The sequence below is a fragment of the Artemia franciscana genome, chromosome 19 (genome assembly GCF_032884065.1).
Source record: "Artemia franciscana chromosome 19, ASM3288406v1, whole genome shotgun sequence".
NCBI classification, from domain to species: domain Eukaryota; kingdom Metazoa; phylum Arthropoda; class Branchiopoda; order Anostraca; family Artemiidae; genus Artemia; species Artemia franciscana.
In genome coordinates, this window is record NC_088881.1 from 1,753,746 (window position 1) to 1,774,647 (window position 20,902).

Genomic DNA, 20,902 nt, shown 5'->3' on the forward strand with positions numbered 1-20,902 from the left:
TACCAAACAACCACTGGTGACCAACGAGATCAGAATGGTAAGACGGAAGTACTGGGGGCATACGACCCGTATGAGCTAAGGACACCTTCCACACAATAAATGGTGTTCCACCCAAAATTGTTCCGCCCAACACCTTCTACCCAACATTTGAAGGAGTGGAAAACAAGGAAGCACACTTGGTCGGTCCCTGGGAAGAAAGAAAACAACGATGGCCATATCAAATAAGGCGGTTCTAGAAAGGGTATGAAAAAAGATAGGTGAACTCTGTTCCAAAATATCACTCCAAAGATGGTACCTGTGACTACTGATGCTAGATTATTATACTAGTGAATTTTGGTTGGGGAGACCACGAAATTTTTTGGTCTGAAGCTCTTTAGCCTTTCCAATCCTTCGAGGACATTTTTGGGAATGGCTCTTTGTGGTCTCCTTTGAGAATTTTTGCGAACTTAGGTGTCAACATTATATATAAAACAATTGGATCGGGGGGATGACTATTAGGGTAAATAACGAAATTTAGAATACAACGGAGTTCTGGACATGAAAGTAGTTCCTTGGTGCAATAAATTGGTTTTATGGTGACATTGGTAAATGCTGCTGCAGTGAGTTAAAGTCGAACGAGAGTGCCATCTTTCTTTGACTCATTCACTTATTCATCTGAGTGCTATTTAACACTTTTTGAAGGGGAGTACTTAAAAAAACAAACAACTCAATCTGAAGCTCCCATATGAAAACTGGAAACATGCCGAAATCAGTTTTTTTTTTCAAGACCAAAACTAGTACGTTTTCAGTAAAATATGCTATTTGTAAAATGGTATCAGGTGTCAGGTAATACTACATTGAATCCAGAGAAGTTACTAGATTATTTATCAATAAAATCAAAATTAAAACTGTAAGCAAAATAACTAGTTTAAACTTTTAAAGTTGTTGAAAGCTGAAATATTGCTATTTCTTTTGGGTTTAAGAGGAAATATACATCTTTTCTTATTTTGGGTGGCTTGTAATACTTGTCTGGTTTAATATTGAAGAAAGATTTGTTCGAGAAGTGATTATGTACCCACCCTAAGAGCTTCGAATATTTCTCCTGAATTGGCGTATCTAACCCAAAACAATTGGTTTGTGTCAGGGTTCATTGAGTATCCCTTGGCAATCAGTTTTGCCTATTCAGAAAGCAATACCGAAGATGATAAGGAAATATAAGAATTACCTATAAGATCTTGAAATACCCAACACTAGTCAAAGGCTTCCCGCGTTCTGCGTAAGCGCCTGATCTCGATAATAAACTTTATTGAAAGACTGAAGAGCCAACTGATGAAGAACGTTAGTGTTTTATAGCTTGGGATTGTTTCAGTTTGAAAACAGCGTTTTGCGAACTTCGAGTTTTAGCTTTCTCTTGCGTTGTTCCTAATTTTGCTTTACCATAATTACCATTTGCTTTACAATAATTTTGCTTATGTTGTTCCTAATTTACCATTAGTTTACTCATGTTTTAGCGTCCAAAACAAGTCGTTTACTGAAAGCCCTGAGTTTAACGACATGAGACTTCGTTGATGAGGCATGGTCTGAATAAAGGTAACTGAATCATCGACAACCTAAACCACAGTGTCAAATCAAACTTTATTGAGATTTAAAAACACTTTGGAATACATTTGTTTCTTTTTTTCTTTTTTTATATGTCCGAATATAAGGTTAAAACGTTGGGATAAGCCATCCAGAGGTCAAATTATGGATTATCTTGACTGCCAAAATCCTCAGTATCCTGCCGGAATGCTTCAACGTTGACGCTGTCGTTATGCTCCAATTTTCTTGGGTTTGGCTGTAAGAAGGACATATTAAGCTTTGAAATAAAATGATATAAATAAATAATAGAAATATAGCTTTATTTACAAATAACATTGGGCTTGGATAGCTGTCCTTTGTTTGTTTGTTTTTTTTTACACAAAATGCTTAACAAAAAGCAGGTGCAGTAAAAATGCAGCAGTGTTCAAATCAAAAAGGTTGGTTCCATCTACTAAAACACAGACAGCAGAAATAGAAGTACGGAACCGAGTAAAACCTTATATTTTTGGGCCTATGTTTGGCGTCGCACATTAACACAATAATTATTTTTCATAGTTTTTTTTTTCTTCGTTGAGATCCCCTTTTCTCTCTCTACATGCCCTGTAAGTCTATGCTAATCTGAGAAAACAATATTTATTGGCCTAATTTTAGGTAAACACGTTTAGCCCTTCCCACGAACACAGAATTATTCCCTTTTCTGTCTATATATTTGCCAAGTAATTTTGGCAGTAATTTTGATCTTTTTTGGCGCTCAAAAAGGGCTCAGTTGAAATACTTCAAAGCAGCCGCTAGACCATCTTGACGCATTAACTTGCACTAAAAATTTGTGTAATCTTACACAAAACACAAAAATACCCCCCCCCTTTTTTTTTAGCAAAACGATGCTGTGCGTAGCTACAGCACACGAAGGAACTCAAAATTAAGTTCTGACTTTCGCTATCATTCCATTCTTTCCAGCAGAAAAACCTAGAATATATCAAATATAACCCTAACATATGGAGACATAACAACGAGGAACATACAATATACGCTTGAATTAAAGAGAACAAGATAAATTACCTTCCTAAAATTCTGTAGTAAAAAATGTGCTTTAATTTTATTGTTTTACATCTGTGACGTATTATTAAAACAAAATAGGCAAACTTAAGAGGCCGCAGTTAGACAATCAAATTATTTAATAATGACAGATGGTAATAAGCTTACTTAAGCTATGGATGTCAGGTAATCGATTTTTTTTCCAACGATAATTTCGACAGCTTAGGTAAGCTTATTACCATCTATCAGTATTATGTATAAGAATCAGGTTGGCATCAGAGAATATATTAAAATCAAGTTATTACTTGCATGCCAATAAGGGAAGTCAGTAAAACCCCCTTTTGAAAACCAGATAAGTTCCTGTGTGAAATTTTAAATCAATAAAGAGAAGGGAAAATTTTTGAGTCACCAAATTTTCAAGGAATAGTTTTACGGGGTTAGATTATTACTTCAGATTATTACAACAACAACGTAATTAAGCAATCAATATTTTGAAACAGCTGATAAACTTCTAGTATTTATTATAAAAAATTATAAATTGTCTAAAAAAGGTTAAATTTAATATGGATACAAAAATATTTACAGACCGAATGTAGAGCTTATAAAAAGCAAGACGTTTTAAAGAAGTGGGGAAAACTATAAACTTCTTTGACAGGCCTTAGAGAGCATTATGTTGTAGATTTGACGGGAAAGCCACCTACGGACCACCTAAATAATAAATTTCATAATTTTAGTTTCATAGATTTAGCCGTCGCGTCAGGTCAACGCGTGTCCACCAAGTTGGGTAGATATGTTTGCAAGAAACCCGAATGATAAAAGGAGTTTTTGTAGGTTTTCAAGCACTAAAGAGAAACCTTGAATATTAAATAGGTGAATATAAAATAGTAGTTCTGAATTAAAACGCGACTATTAAACTACCTATCAAAATTTTAGAGCTCAATGTATGTATGAAGTGCGTTAGTTCTGGAATATCTCGGGAACAGCTTAGTGTATCAAGTTGAAACTTTCAATGAGGGTCGAGGGAGGGGGAAAGCCAGCGTTTATATATGACTTAGAATTAGATGGTAGGGCTAAAATAAAAGACACTATTTTATTCAAGGTAGGGAAATGCCATATCTGTGATATCTCAGAAATTCCTCTAGGGACAGAGTTGTAACTTTCAGGTAGAGTAGAAAATGGCAGGAGGTGAGGAGCTGCGGAACTAACTCTGTGTTTGTGAGAAGGCCTAAACGTGTTTACCTAAAATTAGACCAAATATTGTTTTCTCAGATTAGCATAGGGCATGGGCTAACTTATAGGGCATGTAGACAGAGAAAAGAGGACCTCAACGGAGAAAAAAAATTGTGGAAAACAATTATTATGTTAATGTACGACACCAAACATAGGCCCGAATTTAATTTGTCTTCGACCTCTTGGTAGTTTATTGGGTATGTAAACTACATCAAACAGACCTAAGAGGAAACTAGCATTTTGAAAAAATATGTTGTATCAATTTGTGAACGCCAGGATAGGCCAAATATTGTTTTTCTCCTATCAGCGAGAATCGTTCAGAATCCTTAGTCTGGAGAAAAGGTACCTTAACGAGAACAATAGATTCTACAAGAAAAATGTGGTTGTGACAATTTTTATGATGAAAAATTCCCAATTTATTTTACGAATATCTGCCTAGAATTTTCAGACCATTGTGGAATAAAAAGTGTGGAATGTGAGTGGAATAAAAATGTGGAGGGTTTTCAAACGTGTTAACCCCCCCCCCCCCTACCCCATCGATGAGGCCTTGACCCTAAGAAGCTGATTGGCTATCTTTGAATTTTCACTTCCTTATATTTTGTCCCTAAAAATGCAGTATTTTGTGAACAATTGCGTCTTCCATTTATCTGATTCCCATTTAACTCTCAAAAAGAACGTTAGAATTTTCGATTTCCAATTTATATATACACGCATACACAATCAGAAAAGAAATTCCTTTTTTGTGTCTTTTACGTATTATGACGTCATGATATCATAATATATCGCTAATAAATTGTTATTTACTGGATTCAGAGTTATGTCAGCAAATCCTATGTTTATCTTAACAGGGTGATAGGGGGAATGATAGCCAAGTTTACGAAACTATATATGGCATACATGTAAAAGCGCTTTATTTAAACCCGCCCCTGCTTTTGAGGATTTCAAAGTTTTCTCAAAATTACCGTATTTTTATTTTCCACACTAATTTTTACTTTCAAGTTTAACATTCTATTATTACTACTTACTATTAGACAGTTACTACTAATATATAGTACTGTTACTATTAAACAGTTACTATTCCTGAATCAATGTCAATTGACGATTCTTTTACTTTTGGAAAATAAAAAAAATAATAATTTTTTGATTTTCGGCTAATATCGGCTGTGGTTCACTAGATTACAGCAATTGTTGTATACCATGATTTTACTGATAGTAAGTTAAAATACTTGGCTAACCTGTCTATCTCAGAACTATTGAATATTTCTAGATAGAATGCACATAATACGCAACTGTTCCAAAACTTTAAGGTTAAAGTGAACTGAACTAGCGAGACTTTTTTTTAGTTTTGTTTTTTATAATAGTGAAAATAATTTAGACACAACATACTTCCAACAATAGGTTAGGTCATAGCAGCATTTCTATACATTGCTAGATATATGGAAATTATGCAATCATGTGTCGATAAACGTATTGGTTGGAGGAAGGAGAGTTGACTCCAAGACTAGGCTAGGAGGTTTAAAATCCTGATAACGGTTTGTCATGTCTTGTCAGGTCTATTTAGGGCTTGAATAAGCATTATTATCAGAGGCGTCGATTCAGAGGGAGGGGGAAATATATTTTATCTAGGGAAAAATACACTCTAAACCCCCCCCCCCAATTTACGTGCCTGATTGTTATAAACTTTGAATGGATATTTCTAATTACCTTAGGATGCATAAAGATGAACGGAAGTTCACCAACCAATTCACCAGCAAGAGCACCCAAGAAAAGTTTCACTTTGACAGCATACGTCACAATTATCCCAAAAGAATCTCTCTCGTCTGGATTGACCATTCTATAAGACAAAAGACGATGAAGAAAAAATTAGATTCTATTTCTGTATATGCAAAATACCTAAGAATAAGGGATGTATTTGGATTAGGGCCAAATATTGTCCAAAGAACTCTTCAGACAACACAATTTCAACCAGTTATTTTGAAATATAGTTTAATAATAAAAAAAAACGAAAGTAAAATTTATCAGCATACATTATAAAAATATAACACTTGAAAATTCGGATGTTTCTAGGTGGTGTTAATATTCTCTGTTGGGTAGTCAAAATCTTCCCTACGATTCTAGACTCTCTTTTAATGTTGGAATACATTGTGATTAGGGATAAATGACCACAGTATTCCTTTCCAATGAGGCCACACCCCCCCCCCTAAAAAATAAAAATAAAATTTTGAGGTCTTTATGATTCATTCTACAATTTATGTTATAATTCGCCTGGCTTTAATGCATTTCACAAATCTGTATCCTCTCGGATACAGAGATCCCCCTCCCTGTACCTTTGAAAGTAATTCATGTTAATGCTCCTGTCAACAAGATCTGGTGGAAACAAGATACAACTTCCAAAGCACCAATGGGTTTATGTCTTCACATTGTGGAGAATGGAGCCACTGTTCAAATTCCTGTTAAAGACAAAGTAAAAATAAAACAGTTGGCCGATTATTGCCAAATAATTATATTTTTCGCACTCTAATAAGCTTTCAGTAAAGCACTTGGCGAGCTATAAAGTTGAGAGTCCACCAACAGCGGAAAAAACACTATTGAGACACAATTATATTTTCTTTTAAAAAATCACTAAAATTAAACAAAGTCATATGAATGTTCCTCATCTATATTTTCCACAGGCATTGGCTTGATCAGGTCAACCATAAAATAAAGTATGCCCCTAAAACACTTCCACGTCAAAACAATCTAGGAAATGGTTTTTTAAATTTTTGAAGGGGATAATCTTTGAACATATCTTAACCTTTTAAGTACTCCTTTTCGCTCATATTTTTTTTTTCGCAACAAGAGGGATGTGTAGCCGTCCAAGAATTGATTCTTAACACTCAGTCTAAATACATATCATCAAAGGAGGGAATCACCCCCTCCCTCGAGGGGATTGACCAAAAGGACCTTTCATTAGCTTTCAAAATCGAGTTCTAAAATCCTTTTTATGAGGCTTCCCCTGGTCAAAATAGTATGTAAAAGCTATAAGAGTGCAAAGTGGTGTAAGTGTCTGAAAGAAAAATGACCAACACCATTTTTTGTTTGTTGACTTTGTTTGATCTAAAACTGCTTTATACTTGTCTTTTCAGGTACTTTAAAATGCAAGGGAGGCTAAAGAAAGCATGATTCTGTCCCAGCTCGGCCCATCAGATTAAGGCCAAATCACCAACTTAATCTGTCAAGTTTTTCCTCAGCTAATCTAAGCCTACTTTGTGCCATATCACTTATAGCCCGTTTAGACGCATAGGGAAAACAACGAGAAAAACCGATCGGTACAAAAGGAAAAGTGTTCAAACGGTAAAGTTAAGATTTTTTCTGAAAAGCACAGATTCACCCAGCTCAGAAGCTATTTCTTACCAGGTATCCCTTCTTTCTTCTTTTCGCTTATATAAAGCATGAATCGTTTTGTACAAACACAGATGTTTCTGAACAAGAACCACCAGATGTCGAGCTTTTGCGGGCTTAACAATTGAAATGTTTTCCACTTCAAATTTTTTTTTTACTCATTTTTAACAACACACGAAAAACTACCGGTACCACAGGAAAATCAGAAAAAATTCCTAGCCCCAAAACCTATCTGTAATATAGGAAAAACCGATTTTTTTCCAATGGTGCTGATCGGTTTTCGGGCGTTTTCATATGCGCCTGAACGGGGCATTATATGGGAATTTCAGCTTTAATCCTATTAAATTATGGATTAACCATATCAAACATCCAAACATCTTTGAAAGTTGCTATTTCCTAATGATGTAGCGAGAATCTATCATGAGAGTCGCGCTAGTGATATTTAATCTCTTTCTTCCCGCGTCAAACCACCAAAGATCCCACTCTTATAAGTTTACTATTGTCTCTACACTGATCCGCAATTAGGCAACACTGTACACAAATGAAGGCCACTCATTTTTACAATTTGAAAAAACAAATGGCATAGCCAAAAAGTTATTCTTCTAGAAAGGTATATTTTTTGGAACTTGAAATTTCGATTATTTTGGACAGAATCCATATGAAAGCCAAATTCGATTACGCACAAAGCTCTGGGAGATCAAATACCAAGACAAAAAAAGACAAAAAATAATCCTACTCAGTTGGCTTCCTTTTGTACCAACTTAAAACTTGTGCCGGTAATAAGGCTTCTTTTTGACCAAATAAGATTTCCAATCAAATTCAATTATTAAATTAGTCCAATGAGGCTGTTTTCAGTTTGTCGAAAATAACATACTACTGTTTGTAATTGGTAATTTTAAGCCCTTATTATTTCTAAAAGAAAAACACACGAAAACACACTCAGTATCTATAATATCAGCACCATATATGTATTTTTTTGCAGAGAGATTGAAATAGGGATTTTTTTTTGGGGGGGGGGGGGCAACCGTTTTAATTTGGTACCCTCCGCACAAGTATTCCTCTTATACGGGTAATTTTAATTACTAATTGTATGTCTTTATTATTTAAAGAAATGCTATGTTAAGGCTTTCGATGGATTTTCTGTCTTGGGACAAAGCAAGAAAGATTGGTTTCACAAGCCCAAAAAATTGTGGCTGAGATATAAATAAACGTAGACCACATCCACAAAAAAGCAACAATTGAAAGCGGAAAATAATGAAAGCGGAATTTCCGCTGAGACCTCCACTTAGCGGCTCCATGTGCATACATAATAACATATGAAAGAGAATAGAATGCACCAAATTAGACAATCCACCCCTGCTAACAAAGAGCCACCTAATCATTCCAACTACGATTCTCTACCTTTTAATGGCTGAAAATTTCCCTGTTAATCTGTTCTACTGTTTTCCTTACCACATCGTCTTTAGCCGGTATGTTTTCACCTTTGAAAAGTAGGAAATCATGCAAGCATCTGGGCCAAGTCTCTTACCTAATATCCATCCTCAGTGCACAATAAAAAACAAAATAAAATGCTCAAAACAAAATAAACAACAGATCTCCCTAAAAAAAGTAAATATTTTTTAAAGGGCCACCTAATCATTCCAACTGCAATTCTCTACCTTTTAATGGCTGAAAATTTCCCTGTTAATCTGTTCTACTGTTTTCCTTACCACATCGTCTTTAGCCGGTATGTTTTCACCTTTGAAAAGTAGGAAATCATGCAAGCATCTGGGCCAAGTCTCTAACCTAATATCCATCCTCAGTGCACAATAAAAAACAAAATAAAATGCTTAAAACAAAATAAACAACCGATCTCCCTAAAAAAAGTAAATATTTTTTAAAGAGCCACCTAATCTTCCAAACTGCAAACTTCTGCTTGCTATTGGCTAAAAATTTTCCTCGTTTGGCAGTTTTTTGGTTCAACGTCTTCTTCAGAAAGTATGGTTTTACCAATACTACTACTATTAACAATTCCCTGCAGTACCAAGTCGTCTATTGCAAACGCAGTCGGGTCCGTTCTTCCACCATCCCAGTCTATTAAGATACACCCCTTCCAATAAGCTCCAATTTTCCTTAAATCCTTTCTGACGACCTCATTCGTGGACAACTTGCTTTTCGTTTGGTTGGTCGGAAAGAACAATTTTTGGCAATCTATCATCCTTCATCCGTATGGTCTTAGATTTGATTTAAAAATATTTGGGTTTCTTCTGTTTTTGAACAGAATTGAAAAAACGCCTTTCTCCATTTGCTTAAACCGCCATTAAAGTCAATTGAAAACTTTTAATTACTTACTGTACTTTATCATAGCTGCCCGTTCATGTTTGAGTTCCTAACAATTCACATTTTCTTTAAATCCTGCTTTTCGTGCTGTGCACCAAATCAAGAATAATAAAAACATTTTTTATTATTTTATTTTAGGACTGCTACTAATAGTTAATCGTGGCACGAAGCCACCTAGGCCCAATATAATCGCTTTCCCAAGACACGCAATCAAGATTGACCTTTTCCCCTCTGGTTTTGGGACAGTTCAGCGATATATTTCGTGGCACCACTGCGCAAAAACATAGAGTGTGTTCCCGGTGTAAATTGGTAATTAATTCGTGTTAACTTCAAACCTAATATGAATTAATACGTAATTAGTAAATAAAGTAATTAATAAATTAAATACGAACCTGAAACGATTTATGAACTCATGTCGCTCACTTTGGCTCATATTTCCTATACAAGGGCTTATATTTTCAGCAAAAGTTTCCGTTCCCCCTTCAGATGGGCTCATATTTCTCATATTCATTAGATTAGTCATTTGCCTCTATTTTTCTCAATTTGATATTAATTGTACAGAAGTTAATTCCCTAAAAACACCCATTAACCATATATAAAACATAAAACAAATAATACGAAGATACTTTTTGATCCTTCTATCTGTTAATTTATTCTCACCTGGAACAGAAAATTTAATTTGATTTATACTCTTGACATTTCCTAATACGAAGAATACGCTCAAATACAAAACCATAATCCATTCATAAGTCTACAAAATCTTCTAACTTGGCTTCAAAAAGCTATATGTGATTCATGTTATATACATTTGTCGTGATTCTTTATTGAATTTATATAGTTGTGTAGCTATTGCGATTTTATATAGCTATATTGATTCTATAGTTATATTGATTCTTGAAAAAATCGCAGCAATTGATGTTGCAACAGAATAAACATTTATACATAGCCCTTGGACACCACACCAATAGCATTGTCATTTGATCCCATCTAGATCTATTTTAAATTACTTACAGGGTAGTTGAAGCCAGATCACACTTTTCATCTTTCATTCGACCATCCAAGGCAAGACCTCTTCGATCTGGCGAAGCTGATTGTATACTTGGTGTCACAGTGAAAGTCTTTGAAAAACTAGAACCAGGAGCCAAAGGACAGCCTTCACTGAAAACAATTAATACATCATTGAAAAACTAGAGATAAAAGAATGTCTCCTATTCACACAGAATAACTATTTCTACGATGGACAACGTACGTAAACTACCCCAATGTTAGTATTAGGCGATAATTTGATTAAAAGATACATCGATATTTTTACTTTTGATAATCGATATATCGATTCCGATATTTCTTATCATTTTTTTTTTGCTCAGATTACCTTTAGGGTTTGGCAAAATTCAATTACAAAGCAATCCAATAACAAAAAAAGAATTTTGAACAATATTTTTTAGAATTTTTAATAAACTACAGAAAACTCCTATTACATGAATAAATATTACAAAAACCCTGACTTGGAATTCCTCAGGCTCAGGATAAAGAAAAATAAGCTACTGGCTATTTTTGGCTATTCAAATCAGCAACTTGTCAATATTTTCCACTAGGAATTGGCTCAGCCTTCCCCTTTCAGTGATTAAAAAAACAATTTTTTTTTCTTTTTTCAACTGAAAGTGAGGAGCAACACTTAAAAGGACATAAATTGTTCTGCATGTGAGGGGTATAACCCCTCCTTAATACCTTGCTCTTCACGCCAAAGATACTGGCTATTTTTGCCTATTCAAATGAGCAACTTGTCAATATTTTCCACTAGGAATTGGCTTAGCCTTCCCCTTTCAGTGATTAAATAAATAATTTTTTTTCTTTTTTCCAACCGAAAGTGAGGAGCAACACTTAAAAGGACATAAATTGTTCTGTATATGAGGGGTATAACCCCTCCTCAATACCTTGCTCTTCACACCAAAGATACTGGCTATTTTTGGCTATTCAAATCAGCAACTTGTCAATATTTTCCACTAGGAATTGGCTCAGCCTTCCCCTTTCAGTGATTAAATAAATAATTTTTTTCTTTTTTCAACTGAAAGTGAGGAGCAACACTTAAAAGGACATAAATTGTTCTGCATATGAGGGGTATAACCCCTCCTCAATACCTTGCTCTTCACGCCCAAGATACTGGCTATTTTTGGCTATTCAAATCAGCAACTTGTCAATATTTTCCACTAGGAATTGGCTCAGCTTTCCCCTTTCAGTGATTAAATAAATAATATTTTTTTCTTTTTTCAACTGAAAGTGAGGAGCAACACTTAAAAGGACATAAATTGTTCTGTATATGAGGGGTATAATCCCTCCTCAATACTTTGCTCTTCACGCCAAAGTTTCTTTTGTATTTTGACAATCTCCTCACTCTAATTAGATGGATCTTGTGTTTCAGAAGTTGCTTTTAAATAATTGGGACAAAAAGTGAAAATTAGCGCAAAGAGCGAGGTATTAAAGAGGGAGATTTGCCCTCATAAATGGGATAATTTCTGTTCGTTTTAAGTTTTAATATTCTTCCTTCGGGAGTGCAGAAGCATTGTAAAGTTTCGCTAGCAGCTTGCGGTTGAGTCGAAGTTTGTTTGCTACCAAGCTTCCGTATGCAGTTGCTGTTCGACGTTGGAAATGAAGGATCAAGAGCCTTCTAGTTGCTTTAAGAGTGTCACCAATAGGAAGCCCTAAATATTTCATTTGTGATTTTGGGGAAACTGGCGCGCCGTCGAGATTAATAGTAAATCCTGCTCGAGTTTCAACCCAGTTGAACAGAACCACGTCCGATTTTTCTCTATTGAATGTAAGGTTAATCTTAGCATATTCTTTACTTAAAATAGCAAAATTTCTTTCGAACGACTGTACTGTTCGACTGGGGTTAAAAATATCATCTGCAGAGGAGATTAGTGACACATCAGTCCCTTTTAAAATACACGAAGGAACTGCGCTGGATTGGGCGTTCAGGATACAGTTATTAAAGGCAACTGGAGAGGTAAGGGCACCCTGTCTGACGCCTCGACGGACTGGAATAACGAAACGTGTTATGGTCCCATCAGGTAGCTTGATTACAACAGCAAGATGGTTATACATATCGTACAAAGCACGAATGGCAGACGTGTCAACTCCCCGTTTATATAGCTCAAGGAGAATTTGTGCGTGAATCAGAGAGTCGGAAGCATGGCTCACATCATGACTCCCTAGGACGAGCGAATCACCAGACTTATGAGCATCTATAAGTATTGACGACAGTGCAGTAAGCGCGTGGGCACACCCTAGGCCTTTTTGGAAACCAAACTGATATGGCGGCATGTAGCATTTATCTGTAAGTTCTGGCATTACGAGTGTTTCAAAAATCTTGCAGAAAGTAGTAGCAACTGTAATAGGGCGATATGAAGAACACTCATTCAGCGATTTATTTTTTTCTGGAACAGGAGTAAGACGACCAGAAGAGAATGAGGTTGGAACTATTCCAGTTGTGAACACCATTTGGAACATGAGATCAAGGTGACAAAGTAGTAGGGGACTTCCAAGAAGAATGTGTTTAGCACAAATATTATCTGTACCCCTCGAAAAAGGTTTCTTAATTTTTTGCGCAGAATTCATAATATCAGACAATGAAACAATGAACGTGGATACAGTCTTTTTTGACAGTATCCGATTGAGATCACATTTAAGAGGATATTCTACTTTGGAATCAGGTTCTGAAAATTCTTTCAAAAAATGTTGTTGCCAGGCCTCAGCAGAGATATGAGCTGACGGAGCGTTTCTTTCACTCTGGTTGCGGGTCAAACTTTTCCACAGAAGCGTCGGATTACTAATTATCTTTTCTGAAAAATCAGAACGAATAGCGGCTCTATGTTTTTGCAGCTCTTTGGAAAAATGGCGCTTTGTGGAAATCCGTATTTGGTTCACTATGCCGTTCTTGGGTCTCCCGCATTCTATCCATATGCCGAGCCAAAATTTGGCCTTCTGACAGGCTTCAACAAGGGTTATGATAACTTATAACCCTTTTCTCCACGGACCTGCAGGGTCACGTTATTCCCAGAGGGATGATGCTTGATCTTTCAAGTATGCTGATGAAAATGGATATCTTAAAATTTTAATCGAATGAGTTTGGTAGAAAAAGAGTATGGATGGAGGGGGAAACTAGTTGCCCACCAATCGCTTTGGTCACTAAATGGGGAACTATAACTGTAATTTTCTTTCGAGTAAGCTCTCTCCCGATTTTATATGACTATTAGCTCCATACGATAATCTTGGGAAAAAAATTTAATAAAACAGGAGAAACAAACACGCATCCGTGATCTTTCTTCTGGCAAAACTTACAAAATTTCACATATTATATTTTCAGATGGAAGCTAGAAACCCTTGTAGTATGGTTCTCTGATATGCCGAATTTGTGACTCTTATTAAGATGAATTGACTTTTTAAGGGCGCTCCCGCTCTTTCCCAAAAATTACACAAATTTTCTAAGCCTCGTAGCTTTAGATGGGTACATAAAACTTGATGAATTTTATAAATCTAGAGCCGGCATAAAAAATTCAATTCAGTTGATATATTTAATGTTATAAAAATTTCGTGTTTTACAGTTTCAGTTGCTATTTGGATGAGTTGCTCCTTACTTACAGTATGTTACCACGAACTATTTGATTAGCTATTCAGGCTTGAAATTTACTCTCAAAAAGGACATTGGTGGCGGGCATGGACAATAATTTTATGAAAGTTTTGCACAGGTATTTCTGAGCCCCATATCACAAGTCTTCCACGACTTGAATGGATTAGCTTTTCTATGGATTAGCAGAAAAAATCGCCAAAGACACGTACAATTGTTATTAATTAGAGCAGATGTCAGACACGTACAATTGTTATTAATTAGAGTAGATGTCAGACACGTACAATTGTTATTAATTAGAGTAGATGTCAGACGCGTACAATTGTTATTAATTAGAGTAGATGTCAGACACGTACAATTGTTATTAATTAGAGTAGATGAATTAGAGTAGATGTCAGACACGTACAATTGTTGTTAATTAGAGCAGATGTCAGACACGGAATTTTGAGTCAGCCAAACAAGCAGTGTTGATCTTCTGAAAGTCGTTGATCATTTAAGCTTTAAGAGTTATTTAAGCTTTAAGAGTTTTTAAGCTTTAACTGCTGAAAATCTAGAGAACCGTAACAGATGCAGCTGCTGACGAAGTTTGTCTTATATTGACTACTGAAACTTCATCATTTGATCCCTACAAACTGGCTTGAATCTTAATTCTGCACTTGTACCTACTGACACAGAATCCTAATTGTACAGATTCCCAATCCATGTATTTTGCTATTTAACTTTCAACTTGGAGAAGATCTTGAGAGGTAATACACAATTTCTAGAGAGTTTGATCTGAACAAGGCGTATAAGCTTAGAAGGTATTTTATCTAGCCAAGCCATTGGAGGTTCTCAGCGACATCTGAAAGCCCACCCTCACTAAACATAGTTTAAGAACGGGCTATGTCATCTTATGGATAGATTTGTGCATGATGTGTATCTTCACATATAAGTCAGTACATTAAATGGATTATTCTTCTTCTCGGCTATTTGCGAAACAATTTTCTATGTTGGATCTTTTCTGCTAGATGTTCACTCGTTGATACAGTAAAAGCTGAAATAATATCGTTTTTTGGTATCGATATTTATGTTTCGATATTAAAGATCGATATCTGGTGTGATATATCGATATCCGTAATCACTCAACACTACCCAATGTGTAATTTATTTACCGTTATTTTCACAGATTGAAGTTGGTAAGGGGAAGGCCATGTACCTTTCCCTCTCCCGATAATTTTAAAATTTCAGAATGTCCTGTCACCTCTTCCTCGAATTCTGAGTAAAATTAGTTTTTTGGCTTGCCCACTCCCCTAAAAAAGAATCCTGTGTACATGTCTGGCTTTACATATGATTTGTACGTCATCCAACTTTTTACCTTCAACACTCGTCTATTAGCGGTAGGCAATGCTCGCGAATTGCACCAATGGCAAATTTTAATTGTTGTTACATTCAATCATATATAGCGAAAAAAGAAATCACCAGTACAACAGCACAAACAAACACAAACCATAAAACCAAACGTAAAAATATAAACTAGAAAAAAAGAAAAAAATCATAATTTCCAATATTTTACCCTAAAAACTTGTCTATCCATGGCTGTTGTTGTTTAGAAAAAATCTAACCAACAAGCAACAATTCATAAAAGTCGGCAATATTCGTAAACGGCGTGAACGGGTAATTTTAATTCTCAAGACCTTTGCGGATGATTCTTGTGTCATTCGGTTTTTTATCCTAAATACTCGACTATCTAACTGCTGTCATTAGATCTTTACACAAACATTGAACAGGTTTTTGAATCATAATTTTTAGAAATTAGAATTAATACTAACGAAAAGGTAATACTCAGTGAAATATATAGATCTCTAAGTAGATCTACGAAGGTTTTTTTTTCAAATTTTGGAAGAAGTTCTTTTGAAAATTCTGAAAAGTTTTTTGAAATGGGATATGATGGAATATTTGATCAGTTTTGTTATAATGTCAAAAGCAAGATTTTGGAACATAGTCAAAAATTTCAGACGAGTTGATATAAAAGATCAACACCCATAGCCCCGTGGACAACAGGTGGAATCCTAACGTCAATGAAAAAAGCAAAATCTCTGGAAAGCGCATAAGATCAGACTAAGCGACGAAAAGCTCATTTAAATTATATAATTAAATTACTCATTTAGAGTCGTTTAAACTATACCGAAATATGCTAAATCACTGACGCGAAGCTAAAGTGGTATATTTTACTAGGAGACTTGTAGATTCTGGAAATAATGCTAAGAAAACATGGGATGTGATAAAAGAGGCTACATGAAAATCAACATAACCATTAGGTTGCCCAAAATTTCTGAAAATAGATGACAAATTGATTACGGATTAAGGCCAAGTTCGACATCAACTGACAACATTGTTTGCTGAGGTGGGGAGAAAAACAGCGGAATGTTAAAATCCTTCTTCTAAAACTCAGCCCTGGAAACAGTTTCTTGGTCTTCCGTCCTCTAAATCAATGGTTTTCGAGCCAGTCACAGAGTAGGAATTCGAAAAACTCATCCCTCAAGAATCCCTCAAGAATTGTTCTCAAATTTTATCCCTCAAGAATTGTTCTGCCGGTTTCGACCAAATTCCTGCTAAAGGCATTAAGTTCATTCTTCCATAAAATTTTAAAGCCACTGTGTCATTTGGTTAATAAATCATTCCAATTAGCAGTATTCCTCCAGCGACTCAAGTTGGCACGAGTGATACCTCTTTTTAGAGGAAGTGACGGTGAAGATCCAGAGAATTACAGGCCAATTTCTCTCCTATCCGTATTTTCTAAAATATTTGTGTTTTTTTAGGTATAGTGGGTCAAAAAGATTGATTTCCTGTTTTTCCCAACGGTGATCGTACCAAACCAATGGTTTCAGAAAATTGGGATAGGGCTCATTCAAACAAAATTGAATCTTCTTGTGCCCTTTTTAAGTGACGAAAATGATTGGAGGATAATTAACCCACCTCCAACGCCATTTTTACCCAAATACATCTGATAAAATTTCTAGATTGCCATTTGATTCAGACATTTGAAAGGTCTTATGATTATACTTATGAGGATAACACAAGCCCACCCTCAGCCCCTGGGGAAAGGGCTGTAATTTATAAATTTTGGCCATTGCTTACATATAGAATTTTTTATTAAAAAACAAGCAGAAATTTTTTGGGGGAATTCTCTGCAAGGGGGAGTTCTGTACTGGGATAATTTTCCGTGAGGAGGAAAGATTCCAGGAGGGGGGGGGGGTTCCCAAGAGGAATTTTACACAAGGGAAGGAGATTCCCAGGCATGGTTTAAAAAACGTCAGAAAAAAATAAAGAAAACACTTTTTTAACTGAAAGTAAGGAGCAACATTAAAACTTAAAATGAGCAGAAATTGTTTCGCATATGAAGGGGGCTACATTTTCCTAAACCATTGCTCTTTACGCTAAAGTTTGGCTTCTTGTCGCAATTCCTTAAGGAAGACTGCTCAAGCACAAGAGCCGTTGAATTTGAATGGAAAGAATTTTTAGATAGCTTTAAGACTTTGGCGTAATCTTTAATGACTGAGGAAGTGGCAGCCTTCCTCATATACGGAATACTTTCTGTTCCATCTTAATTCTAATGTTGATTCTTGCTTTCTGTGGAAAAAACTTGTTTCTTTTTATTCAATTTCTCTCAAGACTTATCTTTTAAATGGTTTTTCGTTTAGAAAAAAGACCCGAACAACAATTCTCATGGCTGTAGGCCAATATAAACATCAATGATCAATGGTAATTGTCGTTATCTTCAAAGGTGGTTTTATATTCTCCAATATTTTCGTCTCAACACTTGTAAATACCAGGAATGTTGCTGTTGTTTAGTAAAAATTTAAACAACTGTTTCCAGGGATATGGGTAATATTTACAGATTGCGTCACCATTCAACTTCAATCAAAAATATCTTCGTATATGATTTTTATGTCCTTCAGTTTTTACCCTCAACATTTGTCTATTCCAGGGCTGTTGCGATTGTATCTATCATTTAGGGCCCGATACACGAAGCGTTTTTCGGGCACCGATTCAGCGGCTCACTGGGCAAACAATAGCAGCACAAAAACAATGCCTTTTGCGCGAGATTTTCAAAACAAAACATCATGGACATCATTAGTCAACTGTAGATTATCAATAGTTGCATTATTGACCTCAATTTATTACTTAGTTCTTTTATTATTATTATTATTATTTAGCTCTTTTCCTGTTAAGATCTTTATTCTTTTTAATTTTTTTTTTCAATAAATAATTCTACCTAAATTTTAAATTCTTTCATGATTGAAAATGAAGTTCTTTTATTATTAAATGTTTAATTATTTTTATCTTTATTAGTCCTTTCGGTTTTCCTGCTGAAGAGAGGGAAACGATTGTGGAATTTTTTTTTTTTATCATACCGTTGCCGTTTTGCAAACCGGCACCGTAAACTAGAAATTTTTCAAGCTCACATCGGTACCATTTTTTTTTTTTTTTTTTACAAATCTACACTGATTTGGCAAATCTGCGCCGAAGAAAGCTACGTGTGTCAAGCACTTTACATTAGAATTTTATCCTAACATTAGCAAATAAAAAAAGTGTGTCGAGCGCTATACATTAGAATTCTATCCTAACATTAGAAAATAAAAAAGGGACGTCCAGAAATTTTGCAGACACAAGTAATTAATATAGAATGGTCAATAATATTAAATTTAGATGGTCAAATAGTAAGGCGTCAACTTTTTTACTAAACAAAACTTAAATAATAAATTAAATAGTAGATAGTAAAAAGTATTATAAATAGTAAATTAAATAGTAAATAGTAAAAGTATTAAATAGTAAAGCAAATAGTAAGGTCAAATAGTAAACGAAACTTACGTGGTTTCCAAACTGGCAACTGTCGTTTTGTAAGTTCCATGGTCAAAAAGGCAAACATCAATACATTGTTGGATTGTAGCACTTATTTTCTTGACCGTTTTGTTACTTTTATTAAGGATGGTCATGTTAACGGGAATAGACTCTCCATGGTGAAATACCTAAAATGATTATAAACAACATTTTAAAATTTTTTTTAACTAATTTTTTATTTTTAGTTTTTGATATTTTTTTATTTCAACAACTAAATCGTTTTTTATACAATTTAAATATTTTCTTTATTTCATCAATTACTTAAACATTTTTTTTTATCGAAATGGCATTTTTTTTTAATATAAAAATCATATATGAAAAATTACATTTGAAGAGCAGCTCCGAAGTCATTTTAAAGAAAAAAAGATATACAGGCCTCTTAATATTTTTTTTTTCTGAAATGACCAGTCTGAATCCGAATGAAATCTCGGACTGAGAAAGTCTGAGCAAAATCAGAAATGCTTTATTACATGCCGGCCAGGATTTACCAATAAGCCCACTGGGCTTATTTTCTTAATAAATTTTTTTCTTAATAAAACTGGACTGATGTGATTTATCGTCGAAGCACCAGGCGCACTCCATCGCCACACTTCTTATTCACAGAAAAGAAATTTTAAAAAACACAGGAATTCCGTGGCCCTTTAACTGTCATAGATATCTGTCAGATATCTGATAGATAGATAAACTGTCAGATATCTCTCAAAAATGGCACCAAACAGTTCAGTATCACCTCTCTTTTTCATTACTTTTGGCTCTTCTGTTGTGGCCTGTCTTCTTGATATAATTGATCTTGATATAAATCACTCTTTACTTTTATTAAGGGTGCCTGAAATTTTTTTCATTACTTTTGGCTCCTCTGTTGTGGCCTGTCCAGTCCTTCCACTATCACTGAATTTTCGGAGATATTCCCCAAAATCTCGCAAAGACGGGTTGACAAAAACGCTTGGGCCTACGTCAAAGCATTAAATCCGGCACTGATGACATGCAGAGTTTTGCAACTTAGCAATGGAGTTTATAAAACTATATAGCTTTCTGAGACCCCCCTCATAGACCCAGAGACCCAGTCATAGATTTTATTGAAATTCAGAATAATTTGTTTCAGAAATTGATATAAATTACTCTTTACTTTTATTAAGGGTGCTTGAAAAATATTCACCATAAGTTATGTTTAAAAAAATTGATTGTGAAAAATGACATCCAGGAAGTGCCCGGAAGTCTACTTAGAGAAAAAAGAAATTATTGGGAAAATACTGGAAGAAAAACATTATTTTTTCTGAATTTTCTTCAATACAACGATCTAAGTTTTAGTAAACTCTGGAACTCTGAAGGCCTTGTTATAATCACACATGCTTTATGATACCCATGAATTTCGTAAATTACAAAACTATGTAGTTATCTGGGACTTTCATAATCTGAGCTTTTTTATGGAAATTCAGAATAGACCTACTGTATTTCAGAGATTCAGCTAATATCATTGTATCAAATCTATTAAGAATGTTCACATTAATGGGAACAGGCTTTCAATGGTTGAACATCTAAAATGTAAGCAAATATCAAAGCTTAGATACCAATACAGTTATGAAAACCAGATTTATTTTTGGGACACAGTGCGCGGTAACGATGCTAGCGGCTGGAGACAGGAAACTGGCAGTTTGAACCAAAAGCTCCTCATGGGCAAGATAGGAGTTTTCATAACTGTATATTGGTATCAAAGCTGTGGCAAATATAAACATAATTTATGTTTCACAAGTAAAATATCTAAAGCCGAAATGGCCAGCCATGACAAAACAAAGAAATAAAATCTGAAAACGGCCAATAAAAATTCAATATTTTAAAATGCTAAGACAAAAGAAGCAAAAACTAATATACATAATA

At 34.9% G+C, this 20,902-nt stretch overlaps 1 protein-coding gene across 2 annotated transcripts in view; it reads right to left on the reverse strand.

Annotated features, from left to right (window-relative positions):
- Positions 1 to 1,595: 1,595 nt before the first annotated feature.
- LOC136039157 (arrestin homolog) overlaps positions 1,596 to 20,902 on the reverse strand; it is a 49,885-nt gene continuing 30,578 nt past the window's right edge. For both annotated transcript variants that reach the window (XM_065722662.1, XM_065722661.1), the window contains exons 5-8: positions 18,998 to 19,155; positions 10,534 to 10,680; positions 5,527 to 5,656; positions 1,596 to 1,813 (exon numbers count right to left, since the gene is read on the reverse strand). In XM_065722662.1, the coding sequence (XP_065578734.1) occupies positions 1,721 to 1,813; positions 5,527 to 5,656; positions 10,534 to 10,680; positions 18,998 to 19,155 (528 nt within the window). In that variant the 3' untranslated portion in view covers positions 1,596 to 1,720. The remainder of the gene's footprint in view (positions 1,814 to 5,526; positions 5,657 to 10,533; positions 10,681 to 18,997; positions 19,156 to 20,902) is intronic.